Source organism: Lutjanus erythropterus, chromosome 21, assembly GCF_056507025.1.
Source record: "Lutjanus erythropterus isolate fLutEry1 chromosome 21, fLutEry1.hap2, whole genome shotgun sequence".
In the NCBI taxonomy this organism is placed as follows: domain Eukaryota; kingdom Metazoa; phylum Chordata; class Actinopteri; order Lutjaniformes; family Lutjanidae; genus Lutjanus; species Lutjanus erythropterus.
The window spans coordinates 11,749,145-11,767,939 of NC_139337.1; the positions used below are offsets into that span (position 1 = coordinate 11,749,145).

At 40.6% G+C, this 18,795-nt stretch overlaps 1 protein-coding gene across 2 annotated transcripts in view; it reads right to left on the bottom strand.

Moving 5' to 3' along the window:
- The window catches only part of mmp16a (matrix metallopeptidase 16a (membrane-inserted)), a 93,739-nt gene that overhangs the window by 24,704 nt on the left and 50,240 nt on the right, over positions 1-18,795 (bottom strand). For both annotated transcript variants that reach the window (XM_084710336.1, XM_084710335.1), the window contains 2 exons: positions 11,660-11,821; positions 4,301-4,518 (listed from right to left, as the gene is read on the bottom strand). In XM_084710336.1, the coding sequence (XP_084566462.1) occupies positions 4,301-4,518; positions 11,660-11,821 (380 nt within the window). The remainder of the gene's footprint in view (positions 1-4,300; positions 4,519-11,659; positions 11,822-18,795) is intronic.

Sequence of the window (18,795 nt, forward strand, 5' to 3'; positions counted from 1 at the left end):
CAAGAGACAAAATTCTAATAAAACTGAAACAAGAAGTAAGTACAAGCTGTAAATCATTCCTGTTCGGTCAACCATCATTTTAACCAGCTTTCAGTCTAATACGTAGACCTTGGCATGCTCTAAAGGGAATATATCAAACTCTTGACTAACACAAACATCTCTAATTATGATTCCAGATCAACCGTTTTACAGTTGGGCAGCTTCTTCTACCAGGAGAAAAGAAAGCATTAACATGATACCTCAGTCTTTCACTGAGAAAATTGGCCCGACATTCGCTGAGAATCAAGAAATATTAGGACCACCTGCTCCTCCTGTGAAACACACTTACAGAGTGAATCCAAGTCAAACCTGTGATCCCTTATTGATTTCACTTTACTAAACACTTCTGATTCACTGGCTGAGACGTGGATCATGCAAGAGGGTGAGCAAATCTTCATGAGTCATAATGTTACTGGTGGTCCTAATGATGGGAACGTAGTGGATTTACAACTGCGCTTACACGTGTTCTGCAACAAATCACCTCTCTCTGTCAGTCCTTCCCCTACACTCCTCTATACGTTCGGAAAAATGGGAGCTGCTACTACATTTAAAGGCCAGCAGAGAGAAACATTCATCACAGCCATCGAAATGATGGAGCAAACAGTCGCCTTCACATCAGTGCTGGTGCCCACTTAAGCCAAGCAATTACAGATAATCCCATTTATTCAACTTCACTCTTTTAATTCTTTCTAATCTCTTTCATTTTTCACAATATACACAATTCTTAAATAGGGCTCATCAGGTTATGTCCTTACCTTAACATGTAATTCAACTCATCTACTGAGCACAAACAGAATACAGCACTACTAAAGAGCCATACTGCCATACTTCATTGCCCCTCATTGCTTGGGGGTTAATTATGTACATTTCATTTACAGTATTAATTGGAAAGCTGGCTGTAATAAGTGGAGAGTTTAAACAAAGAGGGGGAGCCATGCAGTTTATGCTGAACAGCATTTTACTGTACATGGGTGGCCCCTGCGGAGCGGCCTTTAAAGAGTGCTTAGAGGCTCATTTAGCACACAAGACTGAGGACTGTGGCAGTAAACTAAGCTAAAGTTGTACAGATAATGTTTCTACTCTACAAACTTTTTCTTTATTTTCTCTAATTATAAAAGTTCCAAACAAAAGAAATCGTAGCAATTAGATTTAGATAAATTCCTGTTAACTAAAATATTTGTTGTCGCTTTTACACTCAGATGCTAAAAAGCTGCTCCCTGGCCACAAAACATCACATTTCAGCAACTGTGGTATTATAGAAAATATGAATCCTAAGTGCATCCTAGTAGCCTAACACCTACCTAACTAGAAGTGATGAATATTCTCTTTCCCTTCTCTCTCCTGGCAGATGGCTGGCCACCCTACAGCCTGGTTCTGCTAGAGGTTTCTGCCTGTTAAAAGGATGTTTTTCCTCACTACTGATGTCTTAGTGCTTGCTCATGATGGTAATTGCTGGGTCTCTGTAATTGAAAGTGGCCTGAGGTAACTTCTTTCATGATTTGGCTCCATATGAATAAAAACTGACTTGACTTGACTTACAGGCTAACCAATGTACCGCTTTTCTAAAAACTGCTTCCCCCAGTCCTACCTTTGTTAAGTTTTGCGCACTTAATTCACCTCCAACCTATTTTCATTAATCGCATTAATAAAACTGAAACGCTGCTTGTTTGATTTCAGCCAGTCAGTGTTTTCTCTCTCTCTTCACTTTTCCTGTTTATTTCTACACTCTATCAAACTATCAACTATAAAACAGCTTTTAAAAGAGGAAATGTAAATGAGTCAAGTCATACATGCAAAAATACACGACACGCATTTAATATTTGGGGGGTTGAAAGTTTCAGAAATGTCCTATTACTGTGTCAGCATGGACAGCTCAATCATACATTTCAGGTTTTGCTTTCATTAGGCAGTCTGTCAGATTGGATGAGGTACAACAGCAGGCTCATTTTTCGTGCACTGGCATGGCACCAAATCCATTATATGCTTTTCTGATACATGTTTGCAATAAACCTAACATCAGTTAAGTGATCACATTTGTGGAAATGGCCTAGATCACAAAACAAAACAATAATCCTTAAAAAATAAACCTTCTAAGGGGACAATTATCTGTATATCAGCTGGTGGTTGTTGAAAGAACTACTCTTTCTGAAAGAAGGCCATAGTAAAATGTATTTGATTCTGGTTTATAAAAACAGGTTAGAGGTAAACAACATCGAAGTGATGTTTGATTAGTTATGACAAAGAGAAGTAGAGGGGCTGGCGTGCTTACACTACAGAAATTAATTTTTAAAAAGTGGTGCCAAGACAATTTGTCGCACGCAAATTCAATTTCAAACCCACAGATACACTAGAGCTGTTTCAGAGCCCAGCTGGCCTTGTATCCTTCACTTCCTAAACTCATAAAAAGGTTGTCTGATTGCTGAACGTCCTTTTTGTCTCCACAATACCTCTGAGCACTGCAGAAATCCCATGATCCTCATCACTCCATCAGACTGGGCTGCTGCCCTGGGAGTAATGACGGGTGACAGGAGCTACAGCAGACACCACGTGAAAGAAACTAGGGGTGTATTTAGACTATTGTAACAAGCCAATGTTGTTTCTGCCAGAAAACAGAGACAGTGTGAGCTTTGAGTCTAATTTTGGTGAAACACCTTCACAGGTAGCAGCTCTGCTCCAAAGATTTATTTGTTCAGGTTTAAAGAACACACTCAGAGAGGGGTGGCAGAGAGGACAGAAAGGGTTTTTCCCCCTGGCTCCACAAGCCTCTTATTTAACCATTGAATACTATCTATTTATAGTCCCAGAAAAATACAGTCACACTCGCAGAAAGCATCAGAGGCACTCTTTCTCCTTTCTGTGGAGAACACAGGACAGCTTTGTGTTGCCCCAAGGTTTTTCTCTATTCCTTACTCCATGTTGCCAAGGTCTTGTGCTCACAAGCTTAGACCAAGGATAAAGATGCATTAAGGGACATGTGTACTTTTTTCTCTCGCACTGGAATGAAAACCAGGCTGAGTTTTATTGGGAATGAAAACTGTGCTTCACTGTGCACCGTGTTTCTTCTGAGCACAATATTAATTTTGTCCAAATTCCTGCATAACTGCCCCCCAATAACCTAGAAAGAGCTGTTTTTAGACATAATAGCCACTTCAATTATGTAATAAAATACACAGGCACTGGTTTAAGATAATTGAGGAAAGTTGGTAACGAGAAGGTGTGTGAAAAAGTCATTACACAGTTATAACTATGTCATGAAACCTGTCATGATCATTTTTAATACAAAATTGACATTGTTTGAGATGTCTGTCTTTTGACATTAACCAAGACGAGAGACAAGACAAGTTTTAATGTCTTCTGGATGCAGTCTGTTTTTAAAAAGTCTTAATCAATAATTTTTCTGGAGCCGATGATTGAAGTAGTTAAGGAGATATCTCGCTGAAACTTAATGACAGGTCCAACATGTACCCCTTTACTTGAGGAAAACATTCATGGCACACTTATAATGGTCTCATGACGGTCAGTGTTTGATAATGTTGTGTTATCATAACAAAGACATCTCAAATAATGTTGAGTAATCACTAAAAATTGCATAATTGATCCAATAGGCACTTAATGACAACAGTCATAAACATTCATAAAAACTTCTTAATGTGTCATGGCAGTGTAATGACAGTCTCATGTTATAACCACAGTGTAAATCTTATCTCTAGCAATTCTATCTAACAATTTCACACAACTTTTCTAGAAAAACATAGAAAACTTCCAAGAAAAACCCCAAACTCACCCAACTACTTTATTCTGCATCCACGTGAGCCACTTCTACATTATGCACAGACACAACATGAAGCAGATTAGGGAAGCGCCCACCCTCTGTATATTCAAGTAATCCTTAAGCAAGCTCCCCAGCAAGCTCTCTGCGGGGTGTTTTCAAACCCACGGGCCATTTCCATTGGTCTGAATCAAGGGATCAAGGGAGTTGTTCTTTTGTTGCCAGTATCAGCCGATTAAACATTATAGCCAGAAATCTCATGCAGGCAAGGACTCTCTTCAGGCATATATTGTTGGTTTGGAAATATGGTAGGAAACTACTCTTCCATCAAGGTTTCACAAGTTTGTTTGGTCTGCAAAGACTGATTGCTGAGCTCTCTTGCAGTTAAGAGATCCAAGTCTGGGGTAAAACAGCTCCAGGGTTAAAAAAAAAACACAAACAAAATGTGAAAATGCCCCAGGTTTGTTTTGATATCACAGCCTCTTCACTTACCTTGAAGACAAACATTTCTCTCCTCAGTATGGCGAGGGTGTTGAAGCCTCCGTCGCAGATGTTGGGTTTAGCGTTGGGGTGGGATGGTCGATCTCCTGGGGGCAGCCTCGGAGGTCGTGTCTGCCTGTCTGGCTTGCGAGGGTCTGAAGGAGGATGGGAGCGGGGAGGGGGTGCCGTCGGCAAAGGCTTGGTGGGCTGGGGAATCTTATCGGGAGGCCCTGAAGGAAGTCAGAGGGATATATCTGTTAACATAACATGTACTATTAGAAACTAGAAATTTCACCTTTTTGGACTACATTCATAGAGGAAAATGGTGTCATTTGAACCATACCTTGTCATACTCTACTAGAAAACAATATATTGTGATGTTTGGAGCAACAAATAACTGTAAACACACTGCAACAAATGCAAAGCAATGCACGAGGAAAATGAAAATGCACAAGTTTAAACTCAGTAACTGTAACCAAATCTCTTAAAGGAGTAGGTTGAAATTTTGGAAAATATTCTTATTTGCTTTCTAGATGAAGATGACTGTGTCCATTGTCAGTTGTTTCTTTCTGGGGCGTTTTTTTTGTCAGCGTTTTGCTGATTTAATGGTCTGCCTCAGAGGAAAGAGTAAGAGCCACTGATCAGGGACACATGGCAGGATACACACCCACTGAGCCAAAGAACAAGCGAGAGGAAAACAGGATCAAGGCAGAATATTTTCACATCTAACGCAGTGAATTGAGGATTTATTTAGACCAAACCAAAATTCGTGGCTGTAGGAACAGTGCAAAGACGAACCAAAATGGTTTTGGTGACTTTTAAAAAACTGAAGAGTGTTTTACGATAAGTTAACAAGGAAACTGATCTCGTCTTAGTTCAGCAAAAGAAAAAAAATTTTATTCAGTACAATCATATTTTCCATTTAAAAAGGAATATAAGTGTAAGAATATTTTCTCTCTTGACATTTAGTGAGTTTATTTTGTTTATTTATGTACATGGTGAATGTACATAGCATATGTAACAACGCTAACATATCCCAGCTAAACACCGGGACACAATCACACCACATCACCAACTGGAAAATTTTAAGATATCACCCAAAATTAATTGATACCATTCTATGTAAATATGAAGCTACAGCAACAAGCCTAAACTTAGCTTAGGGTTTGACTGTCCATCAGTGTCACTGTGGTGCTGAGAATCGGACAGCACAGGCTTATCTTACACCTCTGCCATTAGGCAGTTTGCCTGCCATCTGGTAATCATTACACAAGTCCCACTACTGTGGAAGTATTCAGACTAATTCCCAAATCTTAACTGCAGTCTCTCCTAATGAAATTAGTCCTAAATGAGGTGGGATGTAGTGAGCAAGAAAACTAGTTTATATGGGTAAGACTTGAAAATATCTAAGGGTGTAAAAATGGATGCAAATTAAGTGTGAAGCTATTTAATTATTACTGTGCCAGTAACAGCAAACCAGCCACCTAAGCCTCAAGGAGAGCTAAATGTTTAAGCCAAATTTAACTTTTTCACCTGTAACTGAAAGCACAAGGGCAAAGGAGGAGGTGAGAAGTGAAGAGGGAAAAAAGAACACATGAGGTGAAGAGAGAAACACAATGAAAAACGATGAGGACATGTGAAAATCACTGGATAGAGTTTAACCCTGCAAAGTTCAGGGATTCAGCTCACCAAAGCATAATACGATATGTTAAAATGAATAAAACAGAAAATAAAAAGCGCAAGGGAAGAAAGTATATAGACTGTAGTGATAAAAAATAAAAATGTCTTCACAAATGGAGGCCCACATGCTTCTATGTCATTTCACATTCATGACTTGCATGAGAGAAAGACAGCAAGAGACATACAGAGGAAAACAGAGCAGAGAGGAAAGAGGTAGAGGGAAGGCAAACGTGTGGGTTGTGTGCATGAATAATTAAGCAAATGACGACGCATGAATAACACGCTGTGTAACTGTGAAAACAAGGATGAGTTGCCATGTGTTGATTGGGGCCAACAGATGCAGGAATAGATGACTGCGATATGAAAGATGCAAAAGTGACAAGCAACCCCCCAACCCCTCATTCATGAAAACTATCAATGTGTAATGCTGGCATATATAAATAATGACCTCGAAAGCGACTGTAAACATTCAGGAGTTATAGGCATGTGCATGAATGATTAAATGACTCGACAAATGGTTTAAAAGTCGCCGAATGGAAAGAGGATTAAAGAAGTAAATGAGCAACCAATCATTTAATTGAAGGAGTCTGGCTATAGTGAGCAATTAAACAGAGAAATAAAGAAAGTTAGACCAGAAAACTGGTTGACACACTAGCTGATCAGAGGATTAAGAGGGAACACTTCTCTGCTAGACATCTCTCAGTCTGCAGAACTGATCTGCGGTCTGCACAAGAGATCCCATTCACTGCCTGAATTAAATCCCCTGAAATACATCCCAGATTAGTGGAGCCAGAGCACTCTGCAGTTATGTAAGCATTTGGACAACTCGCAGTCAGATGGACATGCAGACAAACATGCAAATGCGTACACACTCACACTCACATTATGGTAAACAAATTAAGCATGGCAGATTTGGGTTCTTTCAGTCTAACTCTAATTTTAGCTACTAAACCACTAGCCTATATTTGTTTCCATCATGTGGCAATCTTCAGGTGGTCTCACATGTTAGACCAGCAGTCCCCCATGTGCTGTCGAGGCCCAGTCTCTACAGCCGCCAATTTTACTGATTAGTATACTTTAAACCAAAGAACAGGAGTGTAATCAGGCAGCTCAGCTGGTGTGGTGATTGGCTCCATTTAAATCTGCATACTCCAAGGCCTTAAAGAAACACAGCCTAGTCTACTGGTTTCCATCTAAGAACAAAGGTGTCTGAAGAGCCTGTCTGAGTGTCCTTAAAGGGGTAAATCCAGCAATTCAGTACTGACTGTCCATGAAGTCACTGCATTAAAGAAAAAGTCAATTCATTACCTTTTAATCTCCAGTCAGGGCTCCAGACTGCAACCACAATTATCGCAAATGCCACTGAGAGTGTGTGAGTTAAAAATCTAGGCTACCTCTTTGCCTTCATGTGGGGAGAAACATTTTGATGATGCGTTTCTTTTTAACCTGTGTTAAGTTTTCTAGCATTGACGGCACTGCTTTAATGGGAAGCAGCTGTAACGTGGGGTAGCTGCCTAGCTTCAGCCTGGATTAATGAATTTTATCAAAAGTACTGACCAAGTATTAATATAGTTCCAAAGATTTAATTGATTTACTTTTAAGTCTGGATGAAAAACTTTTCTTTTAGCCTCCCTCACAAATAATAATAACCTTGCGCCTTGACTCCACTGGGCACGCTGCATTGATAACGCAGTTTTAAACCATCCTTCGCATTGCTTCATGCTCCACCAACAGCGTTTCAGAAGTGCACCATTGTGCGTTTCTGATTTTGTCAATGTCTAAAACGGGCGAAATCAGTAATCGGTGTGTATTTTGACATTCTTGACTCATAAAATGATTGTCCATTTTGGTTTTTATGTGTGCAGTGTGTCTTTGGCCTTCATTCAGTTAATAAAATGTCATTTAACAAAGATAATAATATAATAATAATTATTATTATTGTTATTATTTAGGTGTAAAGCATGCAAAGCAAAAAAATAATAAAACCATGCTTTCCCAGAAAAAAAAGAAAAGAAAAAGAAACTGGTGCGACCAACTGAGAAAGTAAGAGTGCTTCCAGTGGAAAAGTCTGGAGCCCTTGTATGGATCAAGATAAAAAAACAGTGGATCCTATAATTCCCTTGATGCAACTCAGTATTTGACACATATTCAACCACATTTCCTTTTGTGTACCACTATATTCTTAGATTGTAGTTACACCACGTTTATGTATCATGTTTCTGAGAGGAAGTTCAGTGTAATTATGACTGCGATATTTGGAGTGCTGTTCTTGGCTGCATTATCATGTACTGTATTACAAGGGCTTTCTTTTCTCTCTGCATGTGTAAACAGGAAGTCAGCTGTTCTCTTCAAAAGAGTGGGAAGTCATTATGTTCAAAGCTTAGTGAGAAAACAGTGATTTGTCCACAGGGAATTTAAAAAAAAAAAACACGCTGACTACATGACAGCAATTACACTTTTCTATGCTTATACATGATCTGTCTTTATTATTTATAATTAGTCACAGACTGCTTAAATACCTTTCATTAGATACTGAGCCAAAAAATATCCAGTGAAGTTTAAGCTGTTGATAATTCAAGAGAAATTACTATGAGTTGAAAACATTAATATTGATGATCTGAGGAACATGTGCAAACAGCAGGCATTTTTGTCCCTGCTATACCATGACCTTCACACTATGGAAAAGAACAGAAACAAGAGCTAGATGTCTAAAACTGTAAGAGTGATTTGATCCTCAACAACAGGCTCATCCTACCCCTTTTCTTCCCACAATGTATTCTGTGATCCTGCATGGCTTCCTCTGACTGCAAATAAAAGTCCTGAATTCGACATCTCCCCATTTACAGCCCTTCACCACCTCTCTGTGTAACTCGCCTTCTACATCTTACCCATAATTCTCACTATAACTCACTACCTGTATGGAAACTCATTCACATTTCTTCCCTATTCAACCTTAATGTCACCATCCTCTCATTCATCAAAGACGTGCACCTCCCACTTCCTGTTCAGCCTCCACATCTAGCATCGCTGTTGCCATGAGGAAGAAAAGGAGGCCAACTGCTGCTGGAAAAATAAAAAGAGACCGGGAGAGCGAGGAGCTGCCATCACTTGTCCTGCCCTTCAACTCCTGGTACAACAGGGAAGAGGAGGAGGAGGAGGGAGGGGCAGCAGCGGAGAGGAGTTAAACACGAGAGGGATGAGGAGAGATTTGATCGCTTGCCCAGGTCTGTCACTCCCAGAGGGACGTGCCCTGGTCGTGTAAGCAGATGGCAGGTTCTTTTGTGAGTGTGTGAGTATGTGTGTGCGTGTGTGTGTGCGTGTGTGCATGCGTGCAGCCATTCATGTGACAGAGCAGAGTTATCTCAGCCGAGTGTGACTGGTTTATAGCCTCGACAGCTGTAAGGGACAATACTGCCACTTCCCACCAACTTGTTTCTTACCTTAACTGTCAAACTGAGGTTGAGACAGCAACATGCATTCAAATAAATTTAATACATTTTAAAAAACAATTGAAATTGAATGGAACAACTGCAAAAGGCACGTGTCTAGATTGAGGTCTTGGCCCACTCTACCCTGATGTTCTGCTAATTCAACTCTGAGAGTGTAAAAATGAAGACTACACTGATGCTTACATAAATCCCTTACCGTCAAATTGAATTTCACACTTCTGATACACCCGCCCCTGAGCTACATCAGCTTTATGAGGAGACAAAGCACTGTAATCAGCACCCGTCAACTCAAAATGAGTGCCAATGAGGAATGTGTAGGTGCTCTGATGATGAAGCTCTCGTCTCCTGTGATCTTAAATTTAGGTCTTAATCTTAGATCTGACTGTGCTTTATTTGGTTATCAAACCTGTGCAGGAACTGTGTTAGAATAACAGAGACACTACTATAGTTATGAGAGACCCAGTTATGATACCTAACTTCTGGTTCAGTTACACCAGGGTTTAAAAAAGTCAAATATTGTGGTGAAATATATTAATGTCAGTTGAATCAGTTCATTCCAAATTTGGACCACTGACCAACTGCAAACCATCTTGACAGTGCTCACTTTTGATGGAGTAAAGCGTTAGATTGAGAAAGCTATCATAGCTACACCACTACTTTTAGTTAAAGGAGCTATATGCAAGACCCTACCATTCAAAAGTGAACACTGCAGTCCAAACAGCAAGTTGGAGCAAGAGATGGTATATTAAGTGGGTTTAATCTCTTTTTAATATACAATCTATAGTTGAAACAAGTTGTTTCCCCCTGCCTCCTCCTCGCCAGCCTGGCAGGCTGCAGTGAAACTGACAGAAGACACACAAGTGGAAGACAAGTGAACATTATACTTGGACAATGATAAACAGCGAGTCCTAAACCATATGTTTATCAGCTGTTCATAACTCTGTCAATTGTCTGTCCACTGTTCCAAAAATACACACTGTGGAGTTCAGTGACTGTCTGCCAGACTCCATGAACTTATTGCTCAACTTGACCCTCATAAAAATCTACTCCTTCTAAAAGATTATTAAAGATTTTTTACGACTCATAAGCAGAAACTAACCCATTCGGCAAAGATTCTGCATTACTTTTAACTACAATAAATGAGAAACGGGCAAACAAAAACAGACGTCCCAGACTGGAATGGAATTTTAATAGGAGAACTTGTTGTCGGGGAGGCCATTATTTCAACTTATCATATTTCTTTAATCTCTGATGGCATATCATGGTCACTTTTTGATTTAGTGAAGTGAATATATTACATATCTCCACTTTAACCTCCTTAACTGCTCCACAAAAGAGACATGGTTCACAGACAGTTATGAGAGGGGAATCGAAGGTGCTAATGTATATTGCGACTACACTGAGTTTAATTAGTCCTGTTAGCGACCAAGCTACTTTTCTTCTCAGTTAGATTGTTAGCAAGCTAGCTAGCTCAGATATAAAAGTTATTGACTTACTGGTGCTAGAATGTTCCTGGTTTGGTAATCTGTTAGCTTGCCGGCTACAGCAGATTTCCGACAGGCCCTGTGACTATTCAAACCTAACTTGTTTGGTGTGGACTTTCACACTTTTCAGTTTGATTCCAACTAAAATTACAGATGTGAAACCTTCTGAGGATCACACTGCCAGACCTTGGTCCGTCGGAAAGAGGTGGCCTCAAACTAGATCAAATTAAACTATGGTTTGGTTTGTTCTACTGTGAAAACAGTTTTTGTGATGGTTCACACTTTTGGACCATTTTTTAACAAATGCAACAAAACAAAATAAACCGTGTTGCACATTGGGAGAGGACAGGGAGACTGAATCTTTAATTGACATTGTCAGTTGGAAAAAATTCACAAATGTATCGACACCTTTCATTTATTTTCCAAAAGGATGAAAGAGAGGGGAACTGAACTGAATTGACAACATGCAAGTACGGACATGCAACTCACACAGGTGATGACAGGAAGTAAGTGTGTCATGTATAGTTCTTTCATGCATTCGCACAACTTCAATGTGAAACCAAAACTAACCTCATTAAATGTATAAAACATACAAAAATTCTGAAACTTGGTTCTGACTTTCAGGTGTAAAAATGCCCTATATCACTAGGCTTCAACAACATATTTCATGAACATATGTAAATAAATTTTGCTGTGAGACTTTATGTTGAGACAGTTTTCTGGCAAGACATTTATTAAGTGAAGCCAGGAGGTCTTACCATAAATCTTCTGGATGCCCAGCAGGTCATCCATGGGCAGTTTAAAGTTGTCCGTATCCATGTACTGGTAGAAAGGAGCCATGATAGCCGTTGGGTCGTTGGAGTGTTCGAGGCCCAGCGCGTGGCCGAGCTCGTGGACCGCTACCAGGAACAAATCGTTACCTAGAGACAGAGAGAGAAAAAGAGAGAGCAGCCTGTCATTGCTGTGCTCAACAGCAAAATGTGTTTGTAGCATTTTATATCTCTCACAAGTTGCACCTGTTCTGCTTGGCAGTGCCAGTGTCATTTCTTCAAAATAAAGCCAAGTTTTGTAAGTTTTGTGCTGGCTGATTTAAGGAAACAACAGCCTATAAGGAAAGGAAAGTTTCAGTTTAGTTCATGGTTACACACTAAAATAGTCAATGTATGGTCCTCAGAACAATATGCATCCATGTGAATGTGTGTATGTGCATGGAAAATCCACTATTTATACACCTAATGAGTGGATTACGTAGAGAACCGCCACTATGGGACATATTACACAGAAACACATGCACACATACAAATATATACACACCCACTCCCCCTCACAGAGCACCGAAACCCTTTGCTCTGTAATTAATCGAGCCGTGGTAAGCCGATGACTACACTAGGTTGACCTTTTGACTTAAAAACTCTCTGTGCCGACAACCAAGCCCCAACCCAATCCCAACTGTATTAAATTTGGATATCTGGGATTTAAAGCTGCCCCTCTGACTCCATTCCAGTTCCTCGACTTACGTCACTGGCAACCAAAACAACAACAAAAACCACTCCCCCTCAACCTCGACTTTGATCTTTTTCCAAGATGTGAAATACGACCCACAAAGACTCATCATCATTGTTGAGATGCGTGTACAACTAGGGTTAGACTGCTGTGCCTTATGTATAATTTATGACAGTTCGCTGTCTGTCTGTGGGAAGCTGTTAACCTAATTCCATGAAGACATCTAATGCCTCAAAATAAATGTCATTAAAATGTTTCAAAGGAAATCATTTTTCACTCTTAATAAAATGTTATGACAAACTGATCGTTTGACATTTAAAGTAACAATTTGAAAAACATAAAATATTGATGAATAACCACCTTGGGGTTGTATGCATCTACCAACCATTCAATTTAAAGAAGATATTAGGTAAGAAAGGTATTAGGTGTATTTTTATCACTACATTGTCAAGTGTGACTCCAGTCATTACTTTATCATTTTAGCCTGTAATACATTTGCATGACATTTTGTCATGGTTATCTTATTAAATCTTGAGTTATAGGCAAAAAATGCCCCAAAAAATCCCCAAAATCTAATCGGTTTATCCTTGAGTCCAAGTGGACATTTCTGCCTGATGTAATGAAATTCTCTCCAAGTGTAATAGAGATATCAGGTTCACAAGAATGGGATGGGTATGAGGTCACAGTGTCCATGAACTTGACCTGACCTTTGACCACCAAAATCTAATCACTTCATCCTTGAGTCAAAGTAGACCTTTGTGCTGAGTTTGAATTCTATGAAAACATTCTTGAGATATTGCATTCACGATAATGGGATGGGCAGATCTGAGGTCGCAGTGACATAGACCTTTGACCATCCAAATCTAATCAGTTCATCCTTGAGTTCAAGTGCAAGTCTGTATCAAATTTTAAGAAATTCCCTCCTGATAAATCACATTCATGTGTTTAGGATGTACATGAAGCCACAGAGATCTTAAACTTTGATGACCAAAATCTGATCAGTTCATCATCGAGTCCAAACGGCCCAAGTTTGAAGAAATTCCATCTAAATGTTATTGAGATAAGATATAAGAATGGGATGGATGGACAGATGTACTACCTAAACATGGCTGTTGCCAGCATGGAGGCATAAACAGTTTTTTTTAATAGGAGTTTGAAATTAGGCTGATCAAATGTTGCGCACAAGATCTAAAATTCTTGGTTTCAAGCTTGACCCTCTGATGCTCTCATCGCTGCCAACTCTCTTCAGTTTTACCTTCCTCTCTCTTTCTTATCACACAGAGTCGACAGGAATGAAAAAGAGCATCACTTATTCATTGCGATTCCTACTAAAGTGAGGCACTTATCTGCTGCAAATCTGTCACATGAATAACGCATCAGCAGATACAGACGGTGATTCAGATCACTTCTTAGCAGGTACAGTACAATGCCTTAGAATTTACAGACAGAGAAATGGCTTAATTGGAACCTTGTGAAGGATATTTGACTGTATAAACGTCAGCAAGTCTTTATAGGCTTGATGTAAGGCCCTCCACTGTATTGGGTGTAAAAGGACGACAGACTGCATTAATATCCAGGGTTTTGCTGAAAAAGCTCGACCGTTCAGCCAAATTCTTCCAATGAAAGTAGATGGCTTGTAAAAGTTGGAGCGGTACAGAAACTGAGGCAAAATTTATGCAAGCTTGTAATATTGAACAAGTGTCTGGAGATAGAGTTTATAGCAAATAAAGAGAGGCAGGGAAGAAAAAGGAGATTAAGAGAGGAGAGGAATGGCTCAGTGATTTAGGAATCACTTGTGGAGAAAACGGGGTCACACTCACAGAGTCTTCTACAGGCCATTTCCTATCGTGACAATGGGAGCAAGGGAGTTAAAGTGCTCAATGGGGCAGTTTTAAACATCGAAATATCATTGTCAAATTAATTGTGGTACAGAAGTCAGTGTAATTATGGTATAAAACTGTGACCACTTTTAAAATGTCTCATCCCTGAATTGACTGCCTTTTTACTCTGTCTTGTCTCATTCTCAGACAAAGATGACTCGGGATTTTATTTCAAGCCTGGTCAAGACTAGAGCTGGGCATCGATTCAGATTTCCCAAATTGATTTGATTCACAAGGTCCCGATTAGATATCGATATTGCTTCAGTTAGGGACAATTCAGTTACAATACCAATTTTGCTTGATTGATTCTCAGAGAACTAATGCTTGTAATAATAACTGTACAAGGACTAACCTCTAACACGGTGCATTATCAAAAATATTAATGTTTACGTTAAAAACTGACCGCAAAGCATTCCTCGCACATCTTGCTTTTCCCTTCAGTTCTTCCCTTTCACACAAACTCTCACAGCACACGCACTAGGGCTTGCCTTGCCCCACCCTCCCTCTGTTTCTCTCTCCCTGTCCAGTAAGTGTCTGCTTGACTGACTTTCTTCATCAGCAGGATGTTGTATAAAGTCTCCCAAAAAAATACAGCCTGCGTTTTGGATTATTTCCCCTGCGATTCCATTTTCACAACAGCGGCTGAGCCGCGTGTGGCCGAGGCTTGTTGTAACTGTCTCGCACGGCAGAACAAACACATATGGGAGGGAGATTGTCAACTAGTTAAATCATGGATTGTGTCGAAAAAAAAAAATAAAATAAATAAAGAATGCGAAAATAGATCACCACATATATTTTGGTAGCTGTTGATAGGCAGTTCGCACAAGTGAAGTCTATGTGTGGGAAACGTGCATCAATTCACCTCACACACAAACAAATGGCTGCGTCGCCCACACACACCGCAGCTGTACCGCATGGGTGCTACAGGAGACATTGTTTTTCATTGCACGTGTGATATGTTGCACTGTACTGCCTCCAACATAAACGCTACATGCCGGATGAGAGAGGTAGGGATATGATGGCACTTAGGTTTGACTTTCTCCTGCCCTGCTTTGATCTCAAGCCCCTCAAAGACTTGATCTTGTCGTGGTCTCCATACACTCTAGCCTTGATCATGACTTGGTCTTGGTTTAGGTGGTCATGACTACAACAATGGATTGCTAACTGCAGTGAGGCTGACTGGATTAATATTTTGAATGACTTTAGGAATTGATGAAATTATGCTATGAAAATGCAACCTCTAATGTTAAAGTACATGCTTTTAAAGATCTTAATTTATAGACAAATGCAGTACAAGTACACCAGAGCTGTAGAAGTGTAGAGTCTTGATGCTACTGATGCTCTGGTCACATCAGCTGTATGAGTAAAGGGAACGCCTGTCTTGTCTGTTTCCATCTCTGTCTTGTTCCATCCCTCAATCTTGAGTCTGTCTTCCTGCCTCCTGGGGCCATTTGAGGTCAGCGTTGTCACTTTGTGTCGGCTGCTTATGTAAGTCATGCTGTGGTAGTCAGGGACGTCCTGTTGGCCCCGGGGCCACAAACAAAGCCGAGGCAGTTTGTACTGCCTGGCTAATTATGAGCTGGAAGGTATACAGCGGAGCCTACACAGGGGACGGTAGAGTGTGGAAAGAGACAGGCAAGAAGGATGAAAGAGACAAAGAGGTAATGTGAGGGGAGAGTGTACGAGGAGGAGAAAAAGAAGCGAGAGAGAAAGTTATGGGTGGGAGGAGGAGATGAGTGGAAGACAGATTCTAAAGAGCAGATAAATACAGAGATAAAAATAAGGTGAGGTAAACTGAGGAGAAAGGGCGTCTGGAGTGATAGCTGCACAAGGAAAAGTGGAAAAAAAACAACTGGATGATAAAGAGAAGGGGAAAAATCGAGGCGTGGAAAACGATAAGGCTCGGGACTATTTGTTATCTCGTAAGATGTTCCAATGTTCCAGCAATCACAAAAGATGGAGATGATGAATTATACAACTGCAACCTTTGACCCTGGCATTTGTAACGTCACCCTCCTGTCAGCGGCTCTATCTCGGCCCCCAAACACAAAACATAAAGCAGAAAATAGAGTGGGAGGGCTTCAACAGCAGGATACAGTTGAAGAAAACAATGCCAGGAGATGAAATACATTACAAAGCTCTGTAGGGCTTGTGTGATAACCCACTGAGGGCAAGTTTTTTTTTTGTTTGTGGGAGAAAAAGAAGAGACAGTGAGTCCTATATTCTCACCACACTGTGATTCATCACTCTCATCTGTGCTGTCCACTGGTTTGGCCGAGAATTTAGCATAAAAATAACTCATCCCATCAACTATTTCAAGCATAAAAGCCACATTTGCAGCGACAAAGCACAAAAATTCCAGTACTGTTGAATTATTTTTTTAGTTTTTTACCATGTTAAGTGGGCAGTGATCATACTGGCAGCCTGTGGCAGCAGCAGTCTTGCCGACACTCTCCTCAGGATAGGTCAAGGTTGCTGCTAATGAGATAGTGTAGCCGAGAAGGAGGAAAAAAAACAGAAAAATAAAGCAGGGAAGATAGAGTGGAAGAGGTGGAGGAGAAGAGTCACTGGAGATTTATGATCAGACGTACCCCTCTCTGTCTTTCCCCACAGGGTTGCAGTAAAGTAAACAGGGGTTGTGATTAGGAACCAGAAACCTCTACCTGGCTCTTTCTCCAATAATTTACTGGCTCCCTGCACATGCCACCGCCACTACAGCCCATCTGCTGGGCCGGGGGCACATGTGACATGGGAATACCGGGTTTCAGACATAAACACACAGAGATAAACACACACCGGCCCACAAATCAGATATGGGGCCCTGGACACCGCTGTTCAATTGCAGTAATAGCTCAGGTTGTCAGCGCAGGTCTCCAGGGGCCTGTAACCCTCTCTCTTTCCTTACTGTTTAACTAAACGCCCACGGTTCACTAGACATGACGTTTGACGTCAGCTACAAGCTTGGCTGTCCACTTGTTGGATTCTCTACCCCTGATACAAGTTTTCCCTCAGGTTTCGGATGTTCATTATCAGCTTTTTTTTTTGTCCAGTGTAGACAAATTACCGGCGCTGTCATGGGACCAATTTTTCTCTCCACTCGGGAAGGCTTTTGAAAACACAACAACTCTTTGTAACGTTAACACCATATCAACATTTTGAACCAGTGAAACCCCCCTGCCTGTAACAACCCCTTACTCCTCCAGTTGTACAGACAAGGATGCCCAGCAGAGACCAACAATTTCTAACTCCTCCTCCGCCCTTTCTTTAGGAAACACAGCTGCCACTGTAACTGCTGTTATCTCGTTGCTGTTGTTTTGCCGTCCAAGTCAAAGCAAGCATAAGCACTCTCTTTGTCCCAGAGGACCTCAAATGTTTCCCATTGTTCAGCCCCCACAACTCCCTGAGTGGCTGACACTGCACTTTCAGGAATGGGTCTCGGAAAAACTTACAGAAACAGTGCTGCACCATGAAGTAAATGCAAAATGGTGTTAAATGCAGTTTCAGGAACATTCCTGAAAATACAATTAACACCTTTTTGGCCAGCAAGGCAGTGGTTCCTAACCTGTTTTGTCTGATGTTCCCCCACAGCCTTGCTGGATGAATTAAGTATAACCTCTTCAACACCACCAATCATGTTCATTTGAATTGTTTTAAACTATATTTAACACTTTTAATAAAACAAAAATTGATGACATTTAAAAAAAATGCTATACAATTGCAGTGTCAATGTTTAGGCCAGTTTGGTCAAGTCAAATTTGTACTACTATCACATAAAGTGGCAGTAGATGGATGTTTCAACCATTTTTCCATTTACATTAGATAACTCTGTCCAACTGTTTCAACTGTTTATCTATTACTTTATCTAACAGCTAGATTTTGCTCTCTCGTTAACTAGTTTTCATGCCCTCTCAATTTCAACATATAGGCTTGTGTTCAAGTGGCACAGCTGACCTTGCACTAATACGTTGAGAATCACTGATGTAGAGTAAAATATCTCATACTTGAAGCTCATGAATCTGTGAGGTACAGTAGTGTGAATAAAAAAATGTAATTTCTGTCAGAGTGCTTTGATGCAGGACCTAAATAGAAGGGATGGTCCTTGACTAGTTTTAATCCAAAAAATTGGCACTGGTTTCCAAAAACTAACATGCAAAGTAAGCCAGTGACACTGCTGTTAGGTATTTTTACTGCCCCTGACACTGACTGAGAGTTTAGCAGTGGAGAGCAGGAAAAGCAAGGCAATCAGCTATTATCCACCAGCTGATGCGAAGTCCACAATACTGACACTGGATGTTGTTTCTCTGAGCCAGTACGTCGTCAGAAATCTGAACAACCTTGACCCCGAAGGAAGCAAGTGAGAAGGAAAAGCAGAGGGTCCAGAGAGGCGGCGGAGACAGCGAAACAGAGTGTGAGTCAATGAGAGCACTGGCTGTCCAGGAGAGCTGTGCTGCGCTGTACTGACAAGCTGCCAGAGGATCTCAGCCCGGTGGTTCAGTGCCTGGCTCAGAGGG